Source organism: Thunnus maccoyii, chromosome 10 (genome assembly GCF_910596095.1).
Source record: "Thunnus maccoyii chromosome 10, fThuMac1.1, whole genome shotgun sequence".
Lineage (NCBI taxonomy): Eukaryota > Metazoa > Chordata > Actinopteri > Scombriformes > Scombridae > Thunnus > Thunnus maccoyii.
The window spans coordinates 23,002,831-23,030,034 of NC_056542.1; the positions used below are offsets into that span (position 1 = coordinate 23,002,831).

General features: G+C 39.8%; 2 protein-coding genes across 5 annotated transcripts in view; one reads left to right on the forward strand and one right to left on the reverse strand.

Moving 5' to 3' along the window:
- The window catches only part of adcy2a (adenylate cyclase 2a), a 66,509-nt gene extending 55,304 nt beyond the window's left edge, over positions 1-11,205 (forward strand). Inside the window, exons 20-25 of the mRNA XM_042423135.1 lie at positions 792-950; positions 4,895-5,041; positions 5,936-6,046; positions 6,150-6,264; positions 7,707-7,831; positions 9,349-11,205. Of these exons, the coding sequence (XP_042279069.1) occupies positions 792-950; positions 4,895-5,041; positions 5,936-6,046; positions 6,150-6,264; positions 7,707-7,831; positions 9,349-9,501 (810 nt within the window). The 3' untranslated portion in view covers positions 9,502-11,205. The remainder of the gene's footprint in view (positions 1-791; positions 951-4,894; positions 5,042-5,935; positions 6,047-6,149; positions 6,265-7,706; positions 7,832-9,348) is intronic.
- A 502-nt stretch (positions 11,206-11,707) lies between these two features.
- dnah5 (dynein, axonemal, heavy chain 5) overlaps positions 11,708-27,204 on the reverse strand; it is a 109,308-nt gene continuing 93,811 nt past the window's right edge. For all 4 annotated transcript variants that reach the window (XM_042423138.1, XM_042423137.1, XM_042423136.1 and 1 more), the window contains 9 exons: positions 25,273-25,518; positions 24,910-25,129; positions 23,166-23,371; positions 22,258-22,461; positions 18,623-18,838; positions 17,626-17,838; positions 16,582-16,734; positions 13,983-14,214; positions 11,708-12,321 (listed from right to left, as the gene is read on the reverse strand). In XM_042423138.1, coding sequence (XP_042279072.1) covers positions 12,170-12,321; positions 13,983-14,214; positions 16,582-16,734; positions 17,626-17,838; positions 18,623-18,838; positions 22,258-22,461; positions 23,166-23,371; positions 24,910-25,129; positions 25,273-25,518 — 1,842 coding nt within the window. In that variant the 3' untranslated portion in view covers positions 11,708-12,169. The remainder of the gene's footprint in view (positions 12,322-13,982; positions 14,215-16,581; positions 16,735-17,625; positions 17,839-18,622; positions 18,839-22,257; positions 22,462-23,165; positions 23,372-24,909; positions 25,130-25,272; positions 25,519-27,204) is intronic.

Genomic DNA, 27,204 nt, shown 5'->3' on the forward strand with positions numbered 1-27,204 from the left:
ATAGAGCCATGAACCTGCACATGAATATTAAGCAGATAGAGTTTGAGTGGATAATAAATGTATTTGCAGAAGACAAATGACTAATGTCCCCAGCTCAATGAAAAGGTGCCAGGTGCAGCAAAAATGACAGATGCCATTTATTTAATATCTGCTCAGTCTCACACTCACCGCTCTGATATGTATACATACATGTTTTGTATTAGCACCACCCTCTTCTCTTTCTCTGACTGGAACAAGTAATTATACTTTTAATATTGAATCATGTCAATTTGTCCGCTTAATTATTTTTCCAGTCAGATCATCTTACAAATTTCTATCACGCTTTTCTCCTTGGTTTATGCATCCTCTCCATCAAATCTGTTCACCATGTGCTGCTCAGGAAAAAGGCTTAAATAGAGTCATCATCATAAAGCACCTGAGCGCTTCACACAGAAAATAAATGAATGTTATACATTGTACCTGCAATATTCACTCTAAACAAAGTGGTTCCTCACCTATCTTTTAACATTTTAACTCTTTTAACGCTGTTTCTCGCTGTGTTAATTAAGTGCAGGTGATGTAATCATGCTTTGTGTAGATTTGTATTCATGTGATTTAACAAAAGCTACTTAAATCTCTATTTCCTTACTGTGTTTTTTGCAAATGTGACAAAGTAGCCCATTCTTTTTTTCTGTCGTCCGCTTTGGTTGAATCCACACTTGTACCTGTTTCTATTTTTCTCTGTGACTTGATGGAAGCAAGCTGTACAGCTGTACCTTCAGTCTCTTCACCTCTGTGTCCTCTTGTAACAGAATGAATATTACTGTAGGTTAGACTTTCTGTGGAAGAACAAATTCAAGAAGGAGTGTGAGGAGATTGAAACCATGGAGAACCTCAACCGGGTTTTGCTGGAGAATGTCCTTCCTGCACACGTAGCGGAACACTTCCTGGCACGCAACTGGAAGAATGAGGTGCGTAAAAATATGTTTACATTTCATTATAGTTCCGTTGGATCATGCAGATTTTGTTTTGACAAAGGGCTGCAGGACTGATGTATTGTGATTTCACAGAGGCGTTGCAGCATCAGTGGCTGTATGCCAAGATCCATTACATTCATTCATTAGCTATGATGAGGCATGACAGAGAATCTATGATACAAGTCGATACAATAGATTTGAAACAATATATTTACATATTTTATGTCTTTGCTGCTAATCATGTTGATTTTTAATCCACTTTAAAATCAGAAGTGGTATAAAACATACAGTATACTCAGTGGCGTTTTTCTATGTAAAAAATTGGTGGGGCACCAACTACTACTAATAGAAAGGCTACATACCAGGAAAACTACAGTACTTGCTCTTGCTACTGATGTGTTTTTTTTTAACATGTTATGAGTCCACAAAACACTTTTAACAACAAAGTGGCTGCTTCTAGCAGGTCTTGTACACATATACAGAGGAAGAGAGAGAGACAGAGTGAGTGAGTAAGAGTGTGTGAGTGAGTCAGAGAGAGAGAGTGTGTGAGTGAGTCAGAGAGAGAAAGTGAGTGAGTGAGTCAGAGAGAGAGAGAGTGAGTGAGTGAGTGAGTGAGTGAGTGAGTGAGTGAGTGAGTGAGTGACTAAGAAAGAGTGAGTGATAGAGTGAGTGAGTCAGGGAGTGAGAGAGTGAATGAGAGAGAGAGAGAGAGAGAGAGAGAGAGAGAGAGAAATTACACATATTACATTACCACTGTCACAAGCCTAAATTATACAACAGGTAGTTCCGACCCAGCAATCTGATTGGTCAACTAAACATTTAGAACATGCTCAAATCAGTATGGCAGCACACCTAGCCATGCTCAAATGAAAAAAGCCTCCGCCATTCATTACAACTACAGACCGTGACGTCGCGCTAACAAAAACGGTCCTTTCTGATTTGAATTGCGGAGATATGTCAACTACTTAGCAAACTTGTTTTTTTTCTGTTGTCATTTTCAGCCGTAACTGTAACGTTTAAAGATGTATAGTTAAACATTGTGGTCCGACCTATCTGACGTTTCTGCTGGGTTTATTGTATGTACTGTGTTGCTTTGTTAGCGTCCTTGGTTTGTTTTGGGGTTTTTCGGGGGTGGGGTCTGCAGTGAAAACCCGAAGCGGAGTTTTGAGTTGTCTTTCATTTATGTTTGTGAACTGGATTGAACTGAACTGTTTAGGGGTTGTGTGGAAAACAAAACGGACCGTTTACTGAGTGAATTGAACTCGGAGACTGTGAGACGAGTTACACCCTCACACACACTGAAAAACACGAACCCTTCTCCTCTCGTCTTAAATCGTTACCCGGCACCCCCATACACAGCAGAACTTAACCACCCCTCAGTTGGCAGTATATCTCAGCTCCTCCATCAGCTGTGCTGGTGACACAGCGCTACTAGCTTAAAAATATGTGTGAAGTTTGCGGACGTACTAGCTAAATCTGTCCATGAAAAAAAAATTTGAACAGATATATTAGTTACAACAAGATTGAGCTAGCAAAGCAGTTTTTTGTTTATATGTGTGGTATTTATTCAGTTTGGGAAATCTATAGAAAGCATTAGCTCAAGTTGGCTGGTCAGGAACGAGGGGCTTGACCACATCACTGAAACACGCCCTCTCGTGTAATATTGCTTAATTAAGAATGCGATATTCTATCGTCATAAGCCGACAGAACCAAGGTCAGAACAAATGAGCCTACAGAGCCATAAGCGAGCAGCAAAGAGTTCAACACCACAACGAAGCGCAAAGACAACTTTTTACGGATACTAACCCATTCTCTGACAACTTTATGACAACAACCTCAATAGATAAGCAAGAACACACTGACACTCGTCACCATCTATAGCAATCGATCAAGCACAACAATATGGCCAATGCACGGACCAAAACCACCAAGGCAGGATGATAAAATATGCTTTCACTCACCAGCTGACGGCTCAGGAAAGGGCAGCATGGCGGTTTTTCCTCTGGGCAAACTTCACCACGTTAAACCCGCGGTTAGTTTTACTAATAGTTTGAGTGATGACAGTATTCCGTGGCTGGTGGGCTCCGAGGCGCTTTGATTCCAGTTTCTCCTCCAAGTAAAGGGTTTCTACCCTGTACTCGAGTATGAAATCCACCTTATTTTTTTCAAGTTAGCTAGCGTTAGCTGAGAAAGTCTCCCCTCTTTTTTGCCGACTGTTAATTCCAAGCTCGCGCTGTAGCCCCACTGCAGCGTCTTTTGAAATATTTCACAGTTGGTTGTCTATCTGTCAGACAGATAGACAATCAACTGTGAAATATGAAATGGCGCTTTAGTGGGGCTACGCTACGGGCTGTCTGCCCCACTTGTCATTAATTTCGTGTGATCTCATGTGTGATCTACATTGAATACGCACTAACACTCTGAGCATGCGTATTCATATTTCCCACGTACAATACACATTGCATTGTGAGAAAGGGGCTATTAAGAGCTGGATACAGCGCCGCCGCTCTGCTCTTGCAGCCAATTTTTCCCAGTGGCCACTCGCGGTATTGCAGCGAAAAATCCCCCTGCAGCCCAAAAAGGATTTTCCCCATAGACCACCATTGTAAAAGAGACGCCTGTAAAACTGTTGACAGGACACCTCGAACTGCAAACAACGGCAATTGTGACTTTTTCTATTACGAACTTTTGATCCATGGAGGTTTTATGTTTGTAAAACTTTCCTCGAGCCGAGAAAAGCGATTTTAAAATCCGTGACGTCATCACAATGTAAAGTCTATGGTCCGAGCGGGAGCTCGCGGGCGGGGCCAGCGGGGGAAACACTACTGCACACATTCAGTGGGCCGCACAACGCGGAAGCAAACCCGGAAGCTAGATACTTTTTTGGCGTATGCGCCAGGCGAGCAATTCCTATAGGACTGAATTGGCGCCATTTTTAGTCCGGCATCCAGCTCTTGTAATACATCCATGGGCTAGCCCCACATTCACGCCGGCCACCGTAGGCCCGCTGCGGACACGAATCAGGAAAACGCAGTCTGAAGCAGCAAGGCAGGGAACGATTAAAAATGAACTAAAATCCTAACACAAATTATATAATGCAATTAATGAAGATGCAATATTCATAGATAATAAGTTATAGCAGATAAAAATTTAAAAATTGATAATAACATCATTTGTTTGAACAGTTCTTTCTGGTGACAGTAGGTGGGGCTGTGTCATAGAGTATTTAAGTAGTAAAAGTATGTGCTTTATGGTGAATGGACGATATAGTAAATAAAGTGAATGGGTGTTTTAGAGATACTCAGTGCAAGACTTGATGATTGATTACCTATAATGATGACAAAACATTTGGAGACACTTTTGGCCTGTGTGACTGTCGCATTCATCATTCTGGATCATGTTGTATTCCCTGAGCGCTTGTCACTGTGTGAACTGTGAAAAGTAAAGTTTTAGAAGATCTTAGCAAGTTTAGAGGACATGGTATCTTAGAGGTCATGCGAGTGTAATGGGAATGCTGCTTCTGTTGCAAAAAAATCTGAATGAAGAGTCAGCAAATGACTCTATTCCTGCACTTGAACAGGATCCAAGAGCAACTTGCTGGTCTGATGGATTTTAGAGCAACTGTTATTTAGATGGTCGTTCGGGTGATTTCGCCTACTTTCATTTGTCTGTCTCGTTTATCACGTGTGTCATGTCTCTCTGTGGTCCCACTGATCACAGTATTCTTCGATAAAAACATCAGTCAAGTATTTTTAAGCTTGAAAATACACAGAAAACTCTTGTGAGCCTAATCCGATGTCCACCTCACATCATTAACTTGAAATAATGTCAAAATCGTCTTCGGTGAATCTTTCAGCAGTATTGGTTTCATATTAAGATCTGTGCTGAACATTGTTATGCAGCTGTCCAAGCTAACATCTGTATTTTGTCTCCTGCAGGATCTGTACCACCAGTCCTATGACCTGGTGTGTGTCATGTTTGCCTCCATCCCAGACTTTAAAGAGTTCTACACTGAGTCTGACGTCAACAAAGAGGGATTAGAGTGCCTCAGGCTCCTCAATGAGATCATTGCTGATTTTGATGAGGTAAATGACCTTCTCATTCTACCTGTGCACAACAAATGCAAGATACAACCTGTGCAGTGCAGAAACAGTTTACATCCAAGCACATACACTAGTATGTGCTTGGATGTTGTGTACTATGTGTCCCATTTGCAATCTACAAGCTCTTTTTAAGATACCTGAATACCAATATATTTTTAGATCAGCTTCTCAAAGTTTTCTTTCTTGGAGTTGATGTTAAAGTCCCACTCCAAACAAAAGTGTGTTTTTCATATTGTTCCTACAGTTGAATATTTGATCTTCACTGTGCAGAATGATATATATACAGAGTTTGACACTAGAAGGCTGTTTTCACATTCATCTGCTGAAAGTGGAAAGTTTCTCTTTGCTCATTAAAAATCCAATTTTAAGGGACGGCCCTACAAGCATGATTTGTGACATCACAACTAGTTTTGGAGCCAATCCTGATCCAGTATTCAACTTAAACAAGTGTGATGTGGAAATTCGAAGCGTCCAGTGCACAAATACTGAGAATGGACTTTACAGTGAAGGAGGAGACATCTTTCGTCCAGCAGTTCAACTTCTGAAATGAAATATATTCACATATTTATAGATTCTGGAATTTTTAATGAGCGAGAAGGAGTAGATGTAATTTTAAGGATTGTAACAACATAACTGAACTTTTTTTGTGGAAAAACATATCCGACACAATTTATCATTCAAAAGAGAGTATTTTATATATATCTTAAAACATGTTTGGAGGGGATCTTTAAATAGTATTGCTTCATATATAATCATGCACTCCATAAATTGTCTCGTCACATATACTTCTTCTAAATATAACTATAGAGACATCACTTCTGTATGACCTATGTCTCATTTGTTTCAGTGTTTATGTATTTGTATTTTTGTGCATAGCTGCTGTCCAAACCTAAATTCAGCGGCGTGGAAAAGATCAAGACCATTGGCAGCACTTACATGGCTGCTACTGGGCTAAACGCATCACCTGGGCCTGAGTACACATCACAGGTAGCCTCATCACACACACACTGCTCATTCCTTTTTGCAACTGGCACAAAATCATATGCATTTGACTAGAAATGAATGTGTTATTGGTTGTGTTCTTCACTAGGAACATGACAGGCAGTACATGCACATAGGGACCATGGTGGAGTTTGCATTTGCTTTGGTGGGGAAGCTGGATGTTATCAACAAACACTCCTTCAATGACTTCAAACTCAGAGTTGGTGAGTTACACATGAAAAATACATTTTAAAGAGAAGTGCTATGCAACAGTTCATTTTTCTTTCTTTTTTCAGCTACTAAAATGTTTCACCCACACTGCTACTGCACTTTGAATTCACCATAATTTTACCTGTCAGTGTTGACAATGTTAGTGTCCCATAGGGAGAAAGAAACATATTCATTAGTTCTCTATATTTGATAGAATTCAGCAGTGAGGAAACACCATTGTTGATGTCTGTCAGACATCAAATGCTGCAGATAAATAGGGTGAAACATGAGAACACAACAATATCATCGCTGTTGGGCAAGAGTTGCAACCTTTGCAGACTTGCTGTTGTATTGGCAGCAGTTATATTTTATTACACAGCTGAAGTTTTGATATGTAGCACTGGGTTTACCTACAAGAACAAGCTTGAAGCTAGACTTGAACTCCACTGACATGTTATGCACTGACATGGACATGTATGTAGCTGTTATGCATCCAAGAAATGTCTCTATTTCAAAGCATCAACCTTGTGTGAATGGTTGGAGGGTAATTTCATCGTCTTGGCTGAAACGGAGAAAGATGCCTACATGTATAAATAACTAGAAAAATAAAATGAATGTTTACTACATGACATGTATAGACATGGGGGCATTACAGCAGAGGGAAGCAGGCAGGAAGGTCCCAGCTCCCTGCATGCAGTAAGAGCCAGAGCTCAATACCTTCAACCTGTCTGTGTAGATCCCAGCATGGGATGCTCCATTAACTCAGCAGTGTGCGTGTGTGACTGTACATCCCTGCTGCTTCCAGACGGGCCTAAAATGCCCCATCAGAGAGGAATACAAGTCCCCACCCACTGGGCCTGGACAAAACCAGTGCATGTGCACTTGTGCAAATTGCAGTTTCCAGCAATCTAGAAATTGACTCAGAAGCCAGAGTGAAGAGAGGCCCAGTGTCATCTCTGTGCTGTGAAAAGCTTCAGTCTACTTAGCAGAGGTGCTGAGAGTGTTGGGGATTAAGAGTTCAGCTGCATTTAGCTTCCACTTCCTCTCATGTTCTGATGAAATCTTGTGAAAAGGTTTATTTATTCTGGAAGTAGCAGGTCTCACTAAAGGCCTTTTCGAGCCGCACACTGGCTACACTCAATAATTAATTGGTGATATCAAAAATTGATTTTAACACATCTTCAACAGCATTGTTAAAGTATGACATCAAAAACAGAGACCAATTATTTTATAAAACGCTCACTCTTTGCTGATTTGGTTACGCCTCATTTTAAAAATGTAATACAGAATGTCTTCAACCATAAATGTTTGAAATATTTAAACCATTTTAAAGGTGCACAAAATACTACCAGTTTCAGAAACAAAAATGCTGTCAGTCAGAAAATGTAGTGACTGAGTAAATATGCTGCAGACACTGAACTGAAACATTCAACAATTACTTGGTTTCCTTTTGCAGGTATTAACCATGGTCCAGTGATAGCTGGAGTCATTGGAGCCCAGAAACCACAGTATGATATCTGGGGGAACACAGTGAATGTAGCGAGCAGAATGGACAGCACTGGAGTCCTCGGAAAAATACAGGTAATTTAAGTCTTTTTTCCTATATTTTTATTGTCAGTTAATACCAACAATAAATTGGTCCTTCTAACAAGTACTGCCTGGGTCCCCAAAGTGTGATGCCATGTAATCCTCTGTGTTAAAAACACGTCAATGAGCCACAGCAATGCACTGGGTGACATGTTCCTTCAATAGTTTATTTTTAATCAATCTCACATACACTATTCACTCGTTTAAATGTTTGCTAGAAAATATTTAGCTATTTAACTATTTATTTTTAACATGAAATGAATGAATATTTACATTTAACATGACACTGTATATTTGTGACCTGTTTGTAAAGATTTACCCCTTCAGTAGGAACCAACTGGCTGAGTGCCACAGACAGGGGAGGGAAGTCAGACAGTATTGAGAGATGGACTAACACATTTGGGAATTCGTTGACAAAGCATAGAAAAACACCAACTTTGACTGTTTTCTGTGATGCGTTCACAGACAAATAAATTGGAGCATTTCTCATTCTCTGTATCAGTCAAACATGGCGTCGTTGACAGTTCCTTTCTGTTTCTCTCAAAACAGCGCTCCATTTTAAATGTCAGTCCAGATGTCGAAAAGATAAAACTTTTATTCCTTCTCTACACATGCTATTTATGGTAGCAAGAACATCACAGCATGTGACATCTGAGGATCTTACATTCGCACCCTGCCTGAGCACTGATAAGATATAATGGTTTTCCACCTGCATGGCATGTGGCTGTGGGAATCATTCAGTCTTCAGAGGGCTGTATTACACTTCACAGCCTGTACACATTTGATAGAGCCATCTGTTGTGCAGTGCAGCACAACTGCAGTGCTTTCAATTGCGTTCCAAGATTGCCTGTTGATATTTTAAGATATGCAGAGGCAATGATAACAAATGTTGAGTCATTCCATACATATATTTCTTGTTAGTTTTACTGATATTCCATATTATTCAAACACATGGAGGACATTATCATTCAATGCAAAAGATTTACTGTTTATATTTTGTTGTATGTTACTTCATGTCAGGTATCTGCAGAGTTTTTTAAGTTCCACATTGAATTTCATGCATAACCTGTGATGATTGATGTGCCCTTTTTCTCGTATAATCCTCTATGGTAAGATTAAAAAATATGGTAGAGTCCCCTGTGATTGTTGCTTTGTTTTTGCAATCTTGTTTGAAATTAATCTAAAACTTAAAACAACAATTTATGTCAAGACTTAAGCCCTTATTTTGTCTACAAAATGTAATACAATGTTACAATTTCATTTGGCAGACACTTTCATCCAGTGACGTTCATATGACGGTTAATACCACTCAAGCAAGGATTCAGTCAATGTAATAATAACAGAGGTCTGGCAATGCAGTACAGCATGTCAAGAATACATGTTTGTTACTCATGAGCAGATTTTCCCTCAGCTCTTAGAAATGTATTCCTGTGGAGAGCGGAGTATTTTTGCCTGAAGGAATCCAGTCGTGATAAGCAAAATGGACGTAACCCATCTGGTTCTCTCTGTAGGTGACGGAGGAGACGAGTCGCATCCTTCAGACCCTGGGCTACATGTGCTCTTGTAGAGGCATCATCAACGTCAAGGGCAAAGGAGAGCTCAAGACCTACTTTGTACACACAGAGATGACCCGCTCACTGTCCCAGGGGAATGTAATGCCATAAGACTGATTCAGAATATAAACTGAATTTACATAGGCACAAAGAACAGACTTTTATTTCAGATGGGAGAGGTTCGAGCTTCTCAGTGCTGCTGAAACAGAGACAAAGTGAGGCACGAAGGAATCAGATCTGCACTGCAAGAAGGAGAAAAATCTGATTTTACCGTTGCATTGAGAGTTACCGACGCCACAGCTGTAGTATCCATTTTGTCACTTATGTAAGTGTAGCATGTACAGCAAGTAGGCAATAAACCCCTGGAATATACTGAAATGTGTTGGATCAAGAAAAGTCAAATGGCATAAGTCATTCAGAGAGAATAATCAGAAATAATTTAATTAGTGTTGTGACTCAGTTCTCTGAGGCTGTAGGCAGTCACTGTGCCATAATAGCTGCTTTTTCAACCAGGTGAATCAACAAAAGGAATCTATATTCTGTTCACTTTACACATGACAACTGATGTACAATAAGAAGAAGAGAAACAATGTGCATGGCAACAATTGTAACATCAAGGCCTCTTGAAGGGCATCTAAAAGATAAGAATTTCAGAGTGAACAATGGTAATATAAAAATGACACGCTGGTGGTTCAGATATAAAGTTTGCTTGCCCCCAACTTAACCAATTTCTTATGGAGTGATACAGAAGGCCACAGATCTGATATTAAAATGAAAGCAAAGGACAAACATAAGAGAAAACTGCATGACCACTGTTGCAAAAGTGAGCTGGTCCTGTTTGAAAAACACAGCCAACAAGGAGACACACATATGTGTACATAACTCCATCAACCTTGTTAGAAGCACGAAGTCTTGGATGTATTTTACAGGCAGTCTAGGACCATTAAAAAAAACAAAACTTAAAAAAAAAAAAAAAAAAGAGAAAATTTATGAATATATTATGATATTCATGCAGGGCTGCGTTTCCCAAAATGGTCTTTGCACTTAAATCATCTTATCTTCATTGACTGTTTACACAAAAGAAAAATTTTAATCCTTTATGGCATCAGATCAGATTTATTAATTTCTGCTGAAAAATGGAAAACTTGCTGTTCAAACAAGGCTGAGAGGATCAGCTCTGAGCCATACAGATTTAAAACCAGGTTAAAGTAACACTATCGGATAACAAAAAGGGACAAAAGATGATTTCAGTGTGTGGATTTTAATTTGGGAAATCTGAGCCTGATCTGTGTACAGGGTAGCTTTAGAGTGCATATGGTACTGTGGTTTTGTAAGAAAAGAAAATACTACCAAAAAAGTGTTTTGATGTTTTGATGATGCCATTGTTTTTTGTAAAAACTTCATTAAAATTTCTATGTATTTCAGTCCTATGGAGTGCTTTTATTTGCCTTGGAGGGCCTTTAAAAATGACCAGCTCACCGCATATTAACACAACTGGACTGATAGTCTCTTTATCAACCTAAACTAGTCTGTGTGTGAGGCGGGTTACATTACAACACTCACATAAACTAACTGAATCAATACAATGCATGACTCACAATGAGTCCTCTTTGGTTCAACATGTGTTTTTCTATGAAACACAATACATACTTGACATTGAGCAATGGCCCTGATGAGCAGATGGACAGATACAATGTGTCTAGACTTATCAGGGCCAAAGTTGGGTCAGTTCAGGGTAGCAGCACAGCTCATGTCCTATCTGCTTTACACTGATTCATTGCAATTTTAAAATGGATAGATATGAATAGACACAACCAGGGCACAATCGAGATAATGATTACATTACTACAGCAGACTTAACCCAATTAAGGTTGTGAATAGACTGATATTATGATCAGTCAGTTGTGTTTGTGCTCGTATCGTTAGAACATAATTGTAAAAAACATAGAGGACCTCTTTTATGAAAATTAGCTGTCAGCTTCATCCCAATCTAAAAATAATTCCTCTTGCTGTATGCTACTGCTATAGCTTATTCTAAAGAGTGGTTTTCTCTTCATTGTCCAATACAAAAGTTTTTATACAAGAGATGTTTCCAGAAGTTTTGTCCCAACATCTGGAGCTGTATCTTTCACCACAGGTGCCCCTACACTGTTGCATTTTCACACTTTGTGGAAAAAATGCTTGAAGAGGAGCATAACATGTACATATCCAGGCCTACTGTATATTTATATTGTGGGGCTTTACTGGAAAATCTTTGCATGATTTGCAGTTCAAAAACCTAATTTATCTTATACTGGCCCTTTATGCAGCCCCTCAGTTCAGCCTCTTTGTGAAACAGCTCCTCTCTCCCCTCCTGTTGGGTTAACTTCTGGAAGCTGCCCCTCAGCAGACCCTTGCCAGCTCTGGAGGCAACATAAACAGTAGTTGTAGGATTTCACTTATTTTTTACTCTAAATATAACCTTCTCAAATCTGATCCAAAATATCAGAATGGACAATACAAAACACCCCATGGAACAACCTTAGCAAACCAACAAATCTGATGTCATCACGAGGAGGAAGTAGAGGTACCTTTACAAACGAAGCGTTTTGGAACTTTAACATAGACAACCGACATTATGACATAATAAAATAACAAAAAATACACAAAAAGCATGATATGTCCCCTTTAAACAAAACATATAGTGGTAGCCATAGTAACAGCTGCTTATCCTGAAGCTTGGGCATGCGACAGAGGAATTTTATAATGGCTACATTCCTACATTGTTTAGAGTGAGTGATCATTTGACGTCACAAAGGAGTGCCACACCACGTAGGATCCAGTATTCTGGAGGAAGTGAAGTCTTCAGGTCTACAGCTGCGATGTAGTTCATGTCTGTCCTAACCGGCTTCTTGTAGATTGGACAGGAGTAGAGGCGAGAATCCTTCACACCTGCAACACAGATGAGCAAAAAAATGTCACTTTATACAGAAGGAAATCGAAAACTGGCAGAAGCATCTGGCAGAAGCATCTCTTAATTGCGGTTTAATTACACATCTACAAATTACAAGGATTACTGAAAGACTATGAAATATTTAAATCAGTGTGGGGATGTCACTGGGACACAGCTGTCTTCCACAAAACACCTGTTTCTGTGGTGTCTGCTAGAATCATGCAAATAATTCAAGTTAAGGGAACATGGTTATGTACCACTACTCCTTGAGCGCCTCCTCTTCACCATCAGGCTACTGAACCGCCGACACTTGCACACACCGTACACACATACTACAGTAACACATACCAATGAATGGACCCTTACTTCACTCAACTGGCCACTAAGAATAACTACTGTTTACATACTGTTTAATGTTTAAATAACCTACTGTTTACATTGTTTAACACTAGTCACTTTAATTTATATCAGTATTGCACGGCAAACCTGTCCTCCCATGACTATTTAAAATACCATTATTTAAGTTGACTACCACTATTACTATTCATGTTTTTATATTTTATTTTTCTTCAGGTAAATACTTTTATATTATTCACACTACACCGCTTCTTTGCACTCCAGTCCATATGATTTCTATGCGAATACTGTTTTTATTTTAATAAAATAAAAACTTTTTTTTTAACTTATATGCCTTTTAGATTGCTTAAATTACTATATGACTTATTTCACTTATTATGTAAAGTTGAGTTGGCTCTGAGTCTAAGAATTTCACTACTGGCAATGATGTTGTTATCAAGTATATGACAATAAAACTTGAAACTTGGCTTTAGATGGCAGCTTGCAAACTGGTTGTTTGGTTGGTAGTCTGTCAGTCACAACATGCTGGTGTGCTAGAGCTCCCATCTGCACAAAAACCAACAACCCTTCTCTCTAGAAAACAAACAACTCTTGTACAGTCAATCTTCAAAGATGATATACAGAGGGATAAAACTAATCTCTCTGAAGAGAGTCACAATTAAGCAGAGGGGTTTTAATGGCTCTACACTTAAATGCACACTCATTCATGTCACCATGTGTGCTTACAGTATAGACAGGTGCATGCACTTGATGCTCTGGCAACCACTTGTGTGCAGAAACATCCTCACTAGCAGCCTTTGCGCTGGTGCACACATGCTCACTCAAAGGCAGCCTTCTTATGGGAAAAGCAGGGAGGGGACATGGTGTAAACAAACTGCATTACGCGTATCATTGGATCATTAATTCTTTTCCCAGGCAGCCTTGCTTGCAGGCGTCCATGGGGGCCCGTCTCTTTGCTGCCTGCTTGAATATAGTCTGGTCTTATCCAGCACAAACACTGTGCCACATACTGCTCGTAATCTATTCCCAGACAAAATAAATTGCACTTAGTCTGCTTGACATTTAAATCTTACATCCGTCCTTTCTGAGAGACTGCGTGGGATGCGAATATTGAGAGGAAAAGAAGAGATAGACTCACAGGAATATGAAAGATTGACCCTGTGAGAAAAAAAAAAAGTATTCATGCTTTTATGTTGTCATATCAGAGTTTTCTGTTCAGACAAATCATCAAAATCTACTTTGTTCATTTTTTTGGCTTAAATTTCACAAGAGAAAAAGATGTTCTCAAAATGTGAAATCTTACCGTTATTCTCAGCGTACATCCGGATCACGGGCATCATCTCAAAGAGGACTTTAGGTTTGGAGTCGATGAGTTTGCAGCTGCGGCGGTCCCAGCCGGCCCCCTCCAGGTGGAGGCCATAGACGTACACTCCCTCTGTGGGAGGCTGAGTGATGTCATCCTTCATCCACCTGGTCACTTCGTTGCACAGCACCATGCGGTCCAGGGCCCAGCCTTTATTGGCCCTAGTGATCTCCTACGAGTGCAGGATGAAATCCGCAGGTTAAGGCTCTCATATGGGCAGTATGACACGGCGGTGCACATGAATGACAGAGCTGACCTTTGGCAACTGTTTCCATACAAAAAAATCAATTTTGATAACAGGGCTGTAATAGAGGGACAATGAAAAAACACTGTGTAGGGCAGAGAAGTACACTCCATCGACGGAATTGTTTGTGAGATGCCATGCCAAAAGACAGAAAATAAATCCAATATGACACAAAAAGAGCAAAGAGCAAGAGCAGAGTGCACAATAAATAAATGAAATGTGAGTATTGTATCCTCTCAGTCATTTTTTCCTCATTTTGAACAAAAAAAAAAAAAAGAGACAAAAACGCTTATTGGACAAAATTGGACAGATATGAATGAAAGGGACAAACACATACACAACAGATCCTTTAAAAACAAGCTAGAGGTTTCTGGCACACAGCATCAGAGCATTCTGCAGACAAATTGTGATGCCACTGGTCCAACAAAAGCTACAGCGTCTCTCCTGAGAATGCTCTATACAAGCATGGTGAGAGGACATGACTGCTATATTTGGGAACTAACACAATAGCCTAACAAATCCATTTTCAGTAAAGTACACACATCTGCATCTACAATATTTTCTCTCTGAGCATGCAACTGAGGTTTTCTTCCAGAGTGGAATAAATAAATAAACTAGAAGGCAGTCAGATGTGCAAACCCGACACCAATGCTTAACAATTCCACATTCCTACTACTAATTAAATTTCAAAATATATTGGTTTTTTTGGCGCTGGAAACATACTTCAGCCCTCAGGTCTTTATCACAGTTTGCTCTATAGTTACTGTGTATGATAACCATCTAATGGTACATATTCCAGATCTGGTTCACCACCAAAATCAGTGGGAATATTATCATGGAAATTGGTTAAAAGTGTGTTTGAGATATGCTCAAAAACTCATGGAGGCAAATCAAGACAAACCAGTGCTATAGAGCGCCACAGCAACTGCAATACTTTAAAAATACAGTATACATGTCTGTGTGAAATAAATGCTGTAGGTCTCAGGATTTAAGTGGTGCCTTCGAAGTAAAACGCTAGTGGCCAAGCAGGAGTCACAGTACACTCAAAATACACTGTATCATACATACACACTCACTGGCTGTGCAATCTAATGCAATCCAATGCAACAGCTCTGCCAGCTCTGCCCCCCTTAATGTATGTTTATGGAGTGGATAAAATACACTTTTCAATATAATGCAATCCAGTACACCACCACCCACTACGATCTCAATGACAAACATAAAGTAGAATTATCACCTTTCTTACAATGTCAACAAAAACTGCAAATGTATAAGCTTCGTAAATGTATCATTTTCAACAAAACAACCTTTTAGATCTTGTAAAGGACAAATGGTTATGTGTATTTTCTTTTTTTTATCTAAAACTCATTGAGTTCTGTTTTTACCTTTTTTCACCAAAAGCTCCCAGACTGAAAAAGGAGCAGATCGGGTCACACTAGTTTCACCTGAATTTTAAAAGCTGTTGTGTCATGTATGTTAATGGGGTTGAAAATTTTAGGAACACTTTTTAAATATAATGCAATCCAGTACACCACCACCACCACCCACTCAATGACAAACATAAAGTAGAATTATCACCTTTCTGACAATATCAACAAAAACTGAAAATGTATAAGAATTTATAGAATTTATGGCAGAGTTGTTGTATTGGAATGCACAGGAGTCCCTAATAAAGTGCTTGATGAGTGTATTTCCTGCTGCAAAAAATCCTGGTTCACCGTGGTTGATAGTCAATAACAGGCCCTTGCAATAAGGACAACATAGAAAATGCTTTTGGTTAAACACAGTGAAGAGAGAAATGGAAAGAAAATGCAAACACACAAAGTGCTAGCTGAGCCTTAAAGTTAAATAAAAGACATATAGAGTATAAATATATTATAAGATAACATTTTTTTATCTACAGAGTGCTTGCTCTGAAATTTGTATTCTTATCATCCAATTTTCACTTGTTTTTAATATTCAGTATAGCATCTAGATACCTTTCTAGATCTTTATAATATAAGCCCTAACATCAGGGACAGGACATGGATCAAGGAGGGTTAAACACTCAGATTTACATTCCTCTGTAATACCCACAGTAATAGACATCGGAATTCATTAGAAAAAGAGAAAAGTGTGTGTATGTAGTTGTCTGCCTCAACAGTGTGAGTGCACATGCACACGTGGGCTGTATGCTTGCATGTGTGAATGTGGCCATGTGCCTGCCTCTCCCTCTGCGTGCCATCTGGTACACCCCCCCCCCCCCCCCCGGCGGTGGGTAAGTAGGTGGGTAGCCTGATGCCGTGTGTAGGTTACCTGTCTCATGGCTGTCAGGAAGCCCTGCGGGTTGAAGAAGCCTGTCATCCAGAAGCAGTTGGGCCGTCCTTCAAAGATCCAAGCTTGGAACTGCCGGTTACGCTCAAGCAACTCTGTGAACCAGAACCCCAGGGTGCTGGAGGCCCACGATGCCTGAAAAACAAAGACGAACAGAAACATGAACAAAACATTACAATACAACACTGAAAACTGTCATTCAGATGGATCAGAGATGACAACAGAGAGACACGAAAAAAAAAGAACTGTGAATCACTGAGTGGCAAGAGAAACATGAGGCATTTATAAAGAATTAATTACAATAGAATAAAAAAGAGATGAATATAATGAAACATAATGGAGTGAGGGCAAATGGGCCAAAACTAGATAGCACTGCAGGTAGACAATCTCTGAATCCCAGTCGTGAAAGCCATTCAAATCAAAATTATTCTAATGATGTAATGTAATGTAAGAGCATGACTTGAATGCAAAGAGAATTATTTAAAGGTAAGATATGGGAAAAGTCATACCGAGTCATATTTCTTTGTTGTTTTCTCTTGCTCGCTCTCTCCCAATATTAACATTCCAGCTATTTCTTCAACTAAGTTTGTTGGAAGAAGTACTTTTCATTTATCACAGAAATGGCTCTGTGTGCTGTGGATAAAATTCTAAAAGGTAAGGAGCTTAGGGTCCACTAAAGCAAGAAATTACTGTCTGACTGATGATGATGGGCTCCCTTTTAGCTCGCATTACATGTCTGATGTTATCGGAAACCAACAAGTAATCCTTTGATTTACCTGAGGACAATAAATAACATTATAAAGATGATACCTGCGTAGCATTAAAAAGATCTTTTAGATTATTATTAATTTGTGCCTCAGGTTCCATGAAATTGCTTGCTATTCAATGCAATGGTCATTAATAGCTTTCAGAGGAGTTAAGTGATTACTATTCCTATTAGTGAGGCCTATTTTGTTGTTTGTGATGCAGACAAAAATCCAAAAGCTCCAGACTGATTTTTAATGTGAGACAATGTTCTAAACCCACCTTCTTCCAGCGTGCAGGAATGCGTGCATCATACATGCAGTCCAGGGCGTCCCGCAGGTTCTCACTCATGATGATGGTTCCATCGATAGCCAGCTTGAGGTCTGTCAGGGTGTTTCTGACCAGAACTATGACCCTCTGCATCCGGTCGATCTCCTGGCGCAGGAAAATGTTCATTGGCTGGAAAGGGCCCATCTTCTGGAGACGCTCTCTCACCTGGTAAGTTTCATTCAATCAGATGAAATAAAACTTTAAAGAATCTACTGAGGGATTTATAATGCATGAAGTGATGTTGCATCAGGTCAAAAAAAAATTGTGCTGTGTAGATACAGACAGACATGTTAATGGAGAAACAAAGACACAGATTCCATTATGTGTCTAAGTTTCTTCCCTGTGCCCTCCAGTCTACATATAACCTGAAATTAAAGATTTGTTTGTTCCATTTGCAACTCTGGAAGTGTTACATTAGCTCCTCTCTTTCTTCTCTGGATAATACATATAAACTGTTCACATGCTTCAGGTACAAACTGAGCACAGGATGAGAGGTTTCTATAGTTACTACTATTTGTAAGGAATAGAAAAGAGCATGAATGATGGATTCTGTGAATTCACAGTTATTTGTTCTTTTCCAAATGCAGTTATTTGTGTTGACATTGCTGTATTTGCCCTCATTCTGTGAGGCATCTGTCACACATGGTGTGGGGTGCAGTGACGAAGTTTTCCATGACAAGCTTTGCACCTCTGCTCAGAAAAGTCACATTCTCACCTCACTGTCTCTTAAATGTCAAAAAAAGGAGAGAAACCCCAATATAAAACAAAGTTGGCAAGATTCAGCTACATTTACACTCCTCTGTTTATTCCTAGCCGTCTTTTCTCTTTGACTACCTCTGTCTCAAACACAAACTAACACACCCACCCATCACCTTCTCTGTCAGTACCACCCCTGTCACTTTGCGCACTACACATGTGCCTTTGCTCAACAACAGTCACCCAGGCTTACTTCAAAAGGTACATAGTCTGCAGGCAGTTTCTCCAACATGTCGTCAGCCAACCTGGACACCACAGCCTCTCTGGTTTCCCCTCCGCCTGACGAGCTATCTTTAGGCTGAATACTGAGGATAGTGTCCAGCACGTCTTTAGCCAGTTTAATCTGGTAGGTTATGTCTGCGTTCGGGTGGAGACCAAACACCTCTGGAGTGTCATAAGCTGGCAGACCCTGCAAAAATAAAACAGTAACCGGAGGTCATTTGTTCAGATCACAGAGCATTTGTGGAAATATTTTTAGGAAGAAATGGCCAAGATGCATTCACTCTACTCTCACAACAACTGCTGCAAGAGGGCCTTAGTAGCCCCCTGGAGCAGCTTATCACTGAGCTGGCAGAAACAAGCTGGCAGAGTTTATGGGAAGACAGTCTCCAACAATGTGAAATAGATTTTTAAGTGCTGCCTGCTTTTTTAACTTCAATTTCATATGTTTCTTCAGACTCTTCAGACTTCTTCACTCTGAAGAAGAGCATGTAGCTCGAAATGTCACTGGTGGATGTCTCAATAAACCGCATATAAGGGAGCTACAGTGTGCGGACCTTCATCTTTCTTTGTTACATTGTTTCATTGGTTTCACCTGTTTGAAGTTTACGGGATGTGAGCATCTACTACACTTTTATATGTTCCTTAAGTCCAATTCCCTGCAGTGTCCTTACCTTTGACACTACTACTGCCCACTGTTGGCCTGGTTAAAGCATAGAGAGCCATGTGTCTCCTCTGATACCCCACAGTGTCACCAACTGCTTCTTTGACTCTCCAGTGAGGAGCTGAATTGGGAGGGGGTGTAATGCACAGGAGATTCATGCCACCCCCACTGTGTATGCACCTGACCAACCAGAGCAAATCACTATTAGACTGACACACACTGACAGGATCCCTCAACAGCTTCCCATCAACTGTGTTCAATGAGTGTGGATTCTGTCTTTGTTGTGGAACAGTGGACCACCGGGGAGGATTAGGATTAAATTTAGTGAGAGGTCAACAGGCCAATTGATGCTGTGTCAGTGTAATGCAGGCATTGTACCGGACCATTGTGGTGAAATGGGATCTCAGCCTGAAGGTGAAACTCTCAATTTACCAGTCGATACTAGTAGCATGGGAAGTGACCAGGTCAATCAAAGAGTGATTTTTTTCTTAGAGTTTTATTTTAATTAAATTTAGAGGTCTGAAGGGGTAAACGTATCCAATAATTCAAAAGAAAAAGCAAGGATTAGAGGAACATCTTTGAATGCAAATATCATTTTTTGTAACATTTTTTCCCCCCTCACTTTTTTCATATCTTGTTAATTGTCTTGGTGGATCCTGACCTCCAGGTTGGGAACTAAAGCCTTAATTGATTAATTATGATGGCACTTGCCTGAACAGAAGTCATAGATGATGCAAGTGTATTACTGTGGTTGACACTCATCCATCTCAAGCTGTTATTGGATGGTGACACTGAGAACTTGATTTTCACTATATTTATGTTTTATTTATGTTAAGCCTATCTTTGTTGAAACATCTTGAGTTAAGTGAAACCGGAAATTGTAACTACGACTATCTAATCAATTTTCAACATGTGATGGCATGTTCTATAGGTAGTTGTTATATTTTTCCATAAAGTATTTGTTGTATTTAAGTGACATTTTAGAGGTTTTGAGAAGAAATACTTGTGCTTATTCTGTGTATATTTTCAGAGAGTAATATAGGTATCTATAGCTTTGTGTGCACTGTGAAGCAAATAACTTCACCTGGTGACTCTGATAGGAGCTCTGCAGCAGTCAATACCAATTTTCCAACTCACAGGATAAATAACGCAACAAATTGGAAGTATGCCTTCAACATGATGTGATCAATTGTTTTTTTCAAGGTCAAGTGGCTTAAAGAAATCCACTGTGAAAAAGCTGAATGGAATATTTACACTGTACTGCTGAAATATTAGGGGTTACATACAGTACGTCTCTCCTTGATGACATTTGAATTGGGTTCTAGGTTTTTGAATTAAAATCAGGGCCGAAGTTGTTCGAATGGGGTTGGTTGAATTTTAAAAGTAACTGAAGAAGTGAGCTGATGTTGAAAACGTGCCAATCAAAGTCACTGAGTTGAAACTGTGTTTAATTGGTTCAAAGACATCTTGCAATGAGGGTCTTTCTCTATGATGACAGGAAGACAGACCATCTGTTACTGCAGTGTGACTAATGAGGTTCCTTTTAAAACTGGAAAATTCAGAACAAAGTCACTTTGTAATGGCTGCTTTATTATGATCAATGTCACGTAAGCAAAAGCAAAGACTGATTTAATATGTTGCAAGCTTAGTTTTATTTTAGGGGAACCTCTAATCACCTTTAACACATCAAGAATGGTGCAAAGGCGTGAAACTGCAATTAGCATATGAATGTGATGAAAGAACACAGAATGGATCTTTTGCATGTCAGCACGTTTAAGCAAACACAATCTGATTTCTCCTCGGCTGAAACAGACTGTTTTGTTTACGTATCATCAGATTACGTCTGTGCTTGTTGAGTTTGCAGGGAGAAAAAAAAGACATTTGAGATTTATGTTGTCACAGACTAGTTTATCCCTGAAACATCAATCACACTGCGCATTCAAATAGAGTCAAACATGAAGAGAGAGCCTGGCTAATACGCCGAGAAAAATATGAGGTGATGAAGAGAGAGTCACACAGGGTGCTGGACAGAATAGCCTTTGTCCCTCGCTGTGGTCATTTATTTCCTCTCAGGGAATTTTAGCTTTGTTCCTGTCTGTCTGCATTTAATTTAAATATGCAGACGTGTGGACACACACACACAGGGACACATTGTGTTCTCTTGTGTTTTGTCTGTGTGGGAAAAGTGTGAACATGTGTGTGGCTTTGTGTCTGACAGAAAGAGAAAGAAGGCTTGTTAGCAAATTTGTGAGTACATGGTGTATGTGTGTGTGTGTGTGTGTGTGTGAGTGTGTGTGTGTGTGTGTGAGTGTGTGCTCTCCAAGGCTGTGTTTGTCATTCTGTATTTGAGAGGCGGTGCAGAGGAATAAGCTTGCTGAGCCTGGCAGCCCTGAACATCCATCATAATGAAACTAGCTTTAATGAAACTAGCTCAGGAAATGCCCCCAGACATACACACGCAGGCGCAGGCAAACACACACACACACACACACACACACACACACACACAGCGCAAATGCACAAACCCACCAGTTAAGCACACAGGCACACTAATACATCATACATAATCTGTAATAAAATGAGTATGCTTGCATTTTATATAAAATCACACATGGCAGCCTGTATCTAGATGTGACAAGAGCAGTGTGTCAGCATCCTGCAGAAACCTCATATGTTCAGTTTTTTGCTTTTTCACTGTTTGGGATGTCACTGAAAGCTGACAGTGTAGGAAAATCTGAAACAAATGGCAACAACACAAGATTGGAGCAGATTTGTCACAATAATGTAGAAAGATCGGGCTGAACATGAAATCCTCAAGACAGCTGCCCTGATCTGGCAGTGATGTTTTTGCAGCCACATGTTCAGTCATACATGTCCCATTAAACCTGTTGTATTATTTGTTGAAGCCAGATGCACCATCAGTCTCCCACTCGAGAGTGACTCACCTGAACGTATGTAAGATACTGGTCAACACTGGAGCATTTCGGGATGCTGTAGCCCTTGTAGAAATTAAAGGCAGGTCCAAACATGTCCTCACTGAACCACACCTTGGCAAAGGTGTTGAGGAGGCGCTTGTCATAGTCGTCAGTCACGCGGCCACCATACTGAATTTCTCCTATCATGTATCGCACTGTGTTCCATGACACACCCTGAGGGGATAGGAAATAGTGATACAGGATGATATCAAATCTTTAATCTTCAAAAGTGTGGTCATTGTTTCTGTTTGGTATATTCATACAAGTTGGATGCCACCACTGTCATTGTGATTTTCTACTAATAAAATGTGTCCTGAGACAAACGTCTTTCTTATCAGATGATGAAAATGATCAACTCTTAGAAAATTACTTTTTGTATGACAGACTGTGACAATAAAGGTTAGTTTTAATTGTCAACTTTAGCAATAGAGAGGAACATTTAATGCTCTCACGTGTATTCAATTTATAAAACCTTGCCATGCTACCACATTGCAAAAGGTGGGCCTATATATTTCCTGAATCTAATACAGTACACTATATCAGACCGTACGTACAGCACACAGAATATAAAAACATACTTTAATCATGATGAGGTTAGCTGTAAATACATACAGTACTTACATTTTTACATTACATGTTTTTTTCTGCTTTACAAGAAACTGGAAAGAGTAAAACTGTGATCGAGGCACTAGAACTACAACATGCAGCACACATATTCCTCCATTGGAAGCCTATTATGCAGCAATGTAAACCTTCACACTGAAACTCTCAGCACTCACAACTATTTCAACTGAATGTTCACCTTTTCTGTCCCACTCTCTAGATGAATGAACACTGGTGCACACTGTAGTTTGCTGAGTATTTCAGATGTCTCCTACCTTTTTGATGTCCATGTCATCAAGGTGGTTCTGAACGAACTGGACTGTGGCGTTGAAGTCAGCCTGGTTGAATTCATAGGGGATGTTCCAGCCCAGAGGGCCATACTTTCTTCTCTCTTGTACAGTGCTATGGAGAAATGCGACTCCATACAGCATTGGCTTCCACTGCACCATGTTGCTGACATCCAAAAGGTCCTGGTTTATACCTGGTGAAGGGAAACATGGGTGAACACATCAGCAGCCCCCTCCAACTGGAGTGTAGGACCGCAATTGCAAGGAAATGATTTTGTGATTTTGGTCCCATCGACCTTTGGAGCTACAAACCAAAGCCTTTCAGCTACAGAAGTTTTTTCTTACTGTTACTATTGCAGACTTGGAGGGCATAGTGAAAATACATCTGGAACAAATATAAGTGCAGTTTCCCCTTTCAAAAACAAAATCAAAGAGCAATAAAAGGTGCTTTTGATCTAAATGAGCAAAGGTTTCTTACATATTTCCTGAGTTAAAATTTAAATATCTTAACCCGTGGCAATTTCCGTAACTCCAGGTATGACACACATACTGTAGGCACACTTTTAACTTAGCATAATGCAAGCTGGCAATTCTCTTTTGGGAAATCTCTGACAGGCAGCCTCTCAAAGGGCTTTGCTGAACTCTAATGAAGTTAGGGAAATTATGCCAGGCTCAGGAGGATAAGAGTGTCATGAAGTGATTGAAAACTCCAGGTGGAAGTAAACTTCTCGCTTTTAAGCTACATGATAATTAAATAGAAATTATCACCAGCTATTTTGATCTAAATCCATATTTCTAAAAGACTATGTTTGATAAGTGATAAGTGATACATGCCTCACAGACAGTCACCCCCCAAATAAAGGCGGATCAGCGTTACATTATTTGTGAAATGAGATACCTAAAATTGGAAAAACATTAGCAAAACAAGAACTGATTTAAACAAATGTGGGAATATTCTGAATGCACCATACAAAACATGTGTTACTCCTAATCTCATGAAGAAATGCCATTTTCAATTGCAGCCAGGATTCAAGAGCTGAAGATAAGCGTATACCCAGACTCTCAGTTGCCCTTCAGGAACCTCACATATCCCTTTTCCATATGAGCCAGGCAAAGACAGCTGGTTTATACATATTAACTGTTCTTCTCTTTCTCCCTCTTTTTGAATAATCACACAAAACGACATACTTAAACTTGTTTAAAATTTCAAGAACCTTACAGGCTTTTGGTACGTAGGCGTAAAATACAATGAATTAGGCAGCAAACAGATGTTTCATCATCTTTTCTCTTGCTGACATTCCCCAAGGACACATTCGTACTGCTTTAGTCATTGATTGTGTGACTGACTAAAGGTCTATATGTGAGCTTGTGTGTACATCTACAAACGGGTTTACACATATATACATCATCAAGAATAATAAGACGCCCTATTCTGCATGCTCATCATTGTGTTACTTTCTCTTTCTCTCCCTCACACACACCCATCTGATCCCCCTGTACTGATAAACCAGGGATCAATCTGTTGACGTTTTACTTAATTTCCTCCATATTTATGCCTGGCAACGCTTTCAGATCAGGGCATTGTATTGATTGAGGACAGGATGTGTGCATCTTCATTCCTAGCACAGCCTCACCACTCTCATGTTGCTCTGTAAATGGGCAAATCCCGAATTCTGGTTAACTACGTTTTACATTAAAGTGGACTAACTGAACCAAACTGGCTCTAATGTACCTCCGTAAGTTCTTTTAAGCCCCGCCTTGAGCCCCTGAGGTGGTTCATTGGTGAACTTGATTGACATCTGCAGCAGGGTGATGGGGAAGTGTCTGTGGACCTCTGTGGTCATCCACAGGCGGAAGCTGTCGTGGACAAAGTCTGTCTCCGTCACCGTGTCCATTAGCTCGTCCATGAAGTCTAGACCCAGGTGGCAGTTCTGGAGTAAGGCCCAGCCACCCTATAGACAATTAATGATAGTGAGGGTCATCATCTATACCAAGTACTGTAAGGTGAAGATGTTGTCAAGAAATCCCCAAAAACATCTTTGTAAGCTACATCAAATTATGCCTAAACTACAGTAACTTCACACCACTGACTCACATTAGCCATGGTCTGCTGCAGGAGCTTGCGGGCGTGGACCTCTTGTCCTTGTCCCATGGAGACATATCGGGTCTCAATCTTCAGCCTCTTCCCCAGCGCAATGATGGAGTCGGTTGGATCTGAGCCCATTGACAGGAAGCAGATGAGAGGTGTTCGCGGGTCTGATTCCTCCCAGGTCTTCTCCAAGTCAAGAATCGCCCCCTCAGTGTACTTCTCCCCCATTGCGTCCATTATGTATTTACGGGCCTAGAGGAGAGGAGGAGGGAGAGAAAGAGGTTAAAGAAATGAGGCAAGTAGTCATGTTTGTTTACTGCTTCATAATGCAAAACACTAAACACAAGTGGAAAGACTTGTTCGGCATTGCAGGCCGAGTTAAAACTAAATATTGGAATAAATTTACTTTCTGGAGGGCTGGGTACTGAGTGAATAGTTCAAAGGATTTTTTACTCTTTCTCTTTTCAGTCAACAGTAAAGACTGCTGTGGGGGGGAAGGACAACTGCTGGACTGTTTGTGAGTGCATCAGCTCCTTAAAAAGCTCCAAAAGTAGAGATGCTTTCCAATTTGACACCATGTTTGTCAAATCACACAAAGATATTTTATCTCCCCCTATTGCTCATTTAATTAACTTGTCTTTTAAACACAGCTCCTTTCCTGATGACTGGAAATGTGCCATTGTCACGCCTATTTTTAAATCTGGAGACCGACTTGAAGCCAGTAACTACAGACCAATAAGTATACTGCCAGTACTCTCAAAGGTTGGTGAGAAAGTTGTCATTAAACAACTGACAACATTTCTTAATACAAGCAATTTTGGTCTACATTGTATGCAATTTGGCTTTAGAGCAAATCATTCCACCGAAACTGCTACCTTGCATTTAATAGAGCAAATTCAATCAAGACTTTACAAAGGAGGGGTAGTTGGTGCTGTATTTTTAGATCTGCATAAAGCATTCGACACAGTCAATCATGATGTTTTAAAATTGAAACTCTAAATTTAACTTCTCATCTGGAGCACTGGCATGGATGTCTTCATATTTATCTAATAGGAGACAATGTGTTAAAGTTGATGACACACTGTCCAGTAACATGAAGTGCACAATCGGTGCTCCACAAGGGTCAGTGTTAGGTCCCCTATTATTTAGCCTATATATTAATGATCTCCCTCAACAGTGTCATGATACAGAACTACAAATATATGCAGATGACATTGTTGTGTACACACATGCAAAAACAGCTGAGTTAGCTGAGCTGCTAAGCTAACAATCACATTGGAAAGGATTACACATTGGCTTGATCAATCATGAGTCTAGATGTAAACAAGACAAATGGTATGTTTTTCTCTAAGACTATGGTACAACCCCCTAATGCTGATATTTTCATAAAAGGTGAAAACATTGACATAGTTACTGATTTTAAATATCTTGGTGTGACACTGGATCCAAAATTGAACTTTAAGAAACATGTTAAAAAAAGGTTAAAATCATAAAGTACAACATAGCAAATTTTAGACATATTAGAAACCGTCTCTCTTTGGCTGCAGCCAATATATTTATGCATGCTATGATTCTTTCCCATATGTCTTATTGCATCACATGTTGGGGGCAGGCTGGAGAAACAGCCATAAAACCTTTTGAGTCCTTATACAAACAAACTTTAAAAACGAAAAAAACAAAAACCAAATGCATTTCTATCACTGTAGCGCACTGGAGAAATACAATTTACTGAGCTTTGAGAATTTTAGATTATTCTCATATTTGTGCCTAGTTTATAAAATTTTAAATGGTTTGGCGCTAAGAACTAAGTAAATTCTATTAGATCCTCCAGAATGTCCCCTATAAAAGATTGTACCATATCATTTCGTCGCACTGCATTTGGGCAGTCAGCGTTCTCTGTGAAAGCCACAACTCAGTGGAACGCCCTACCTGATGATA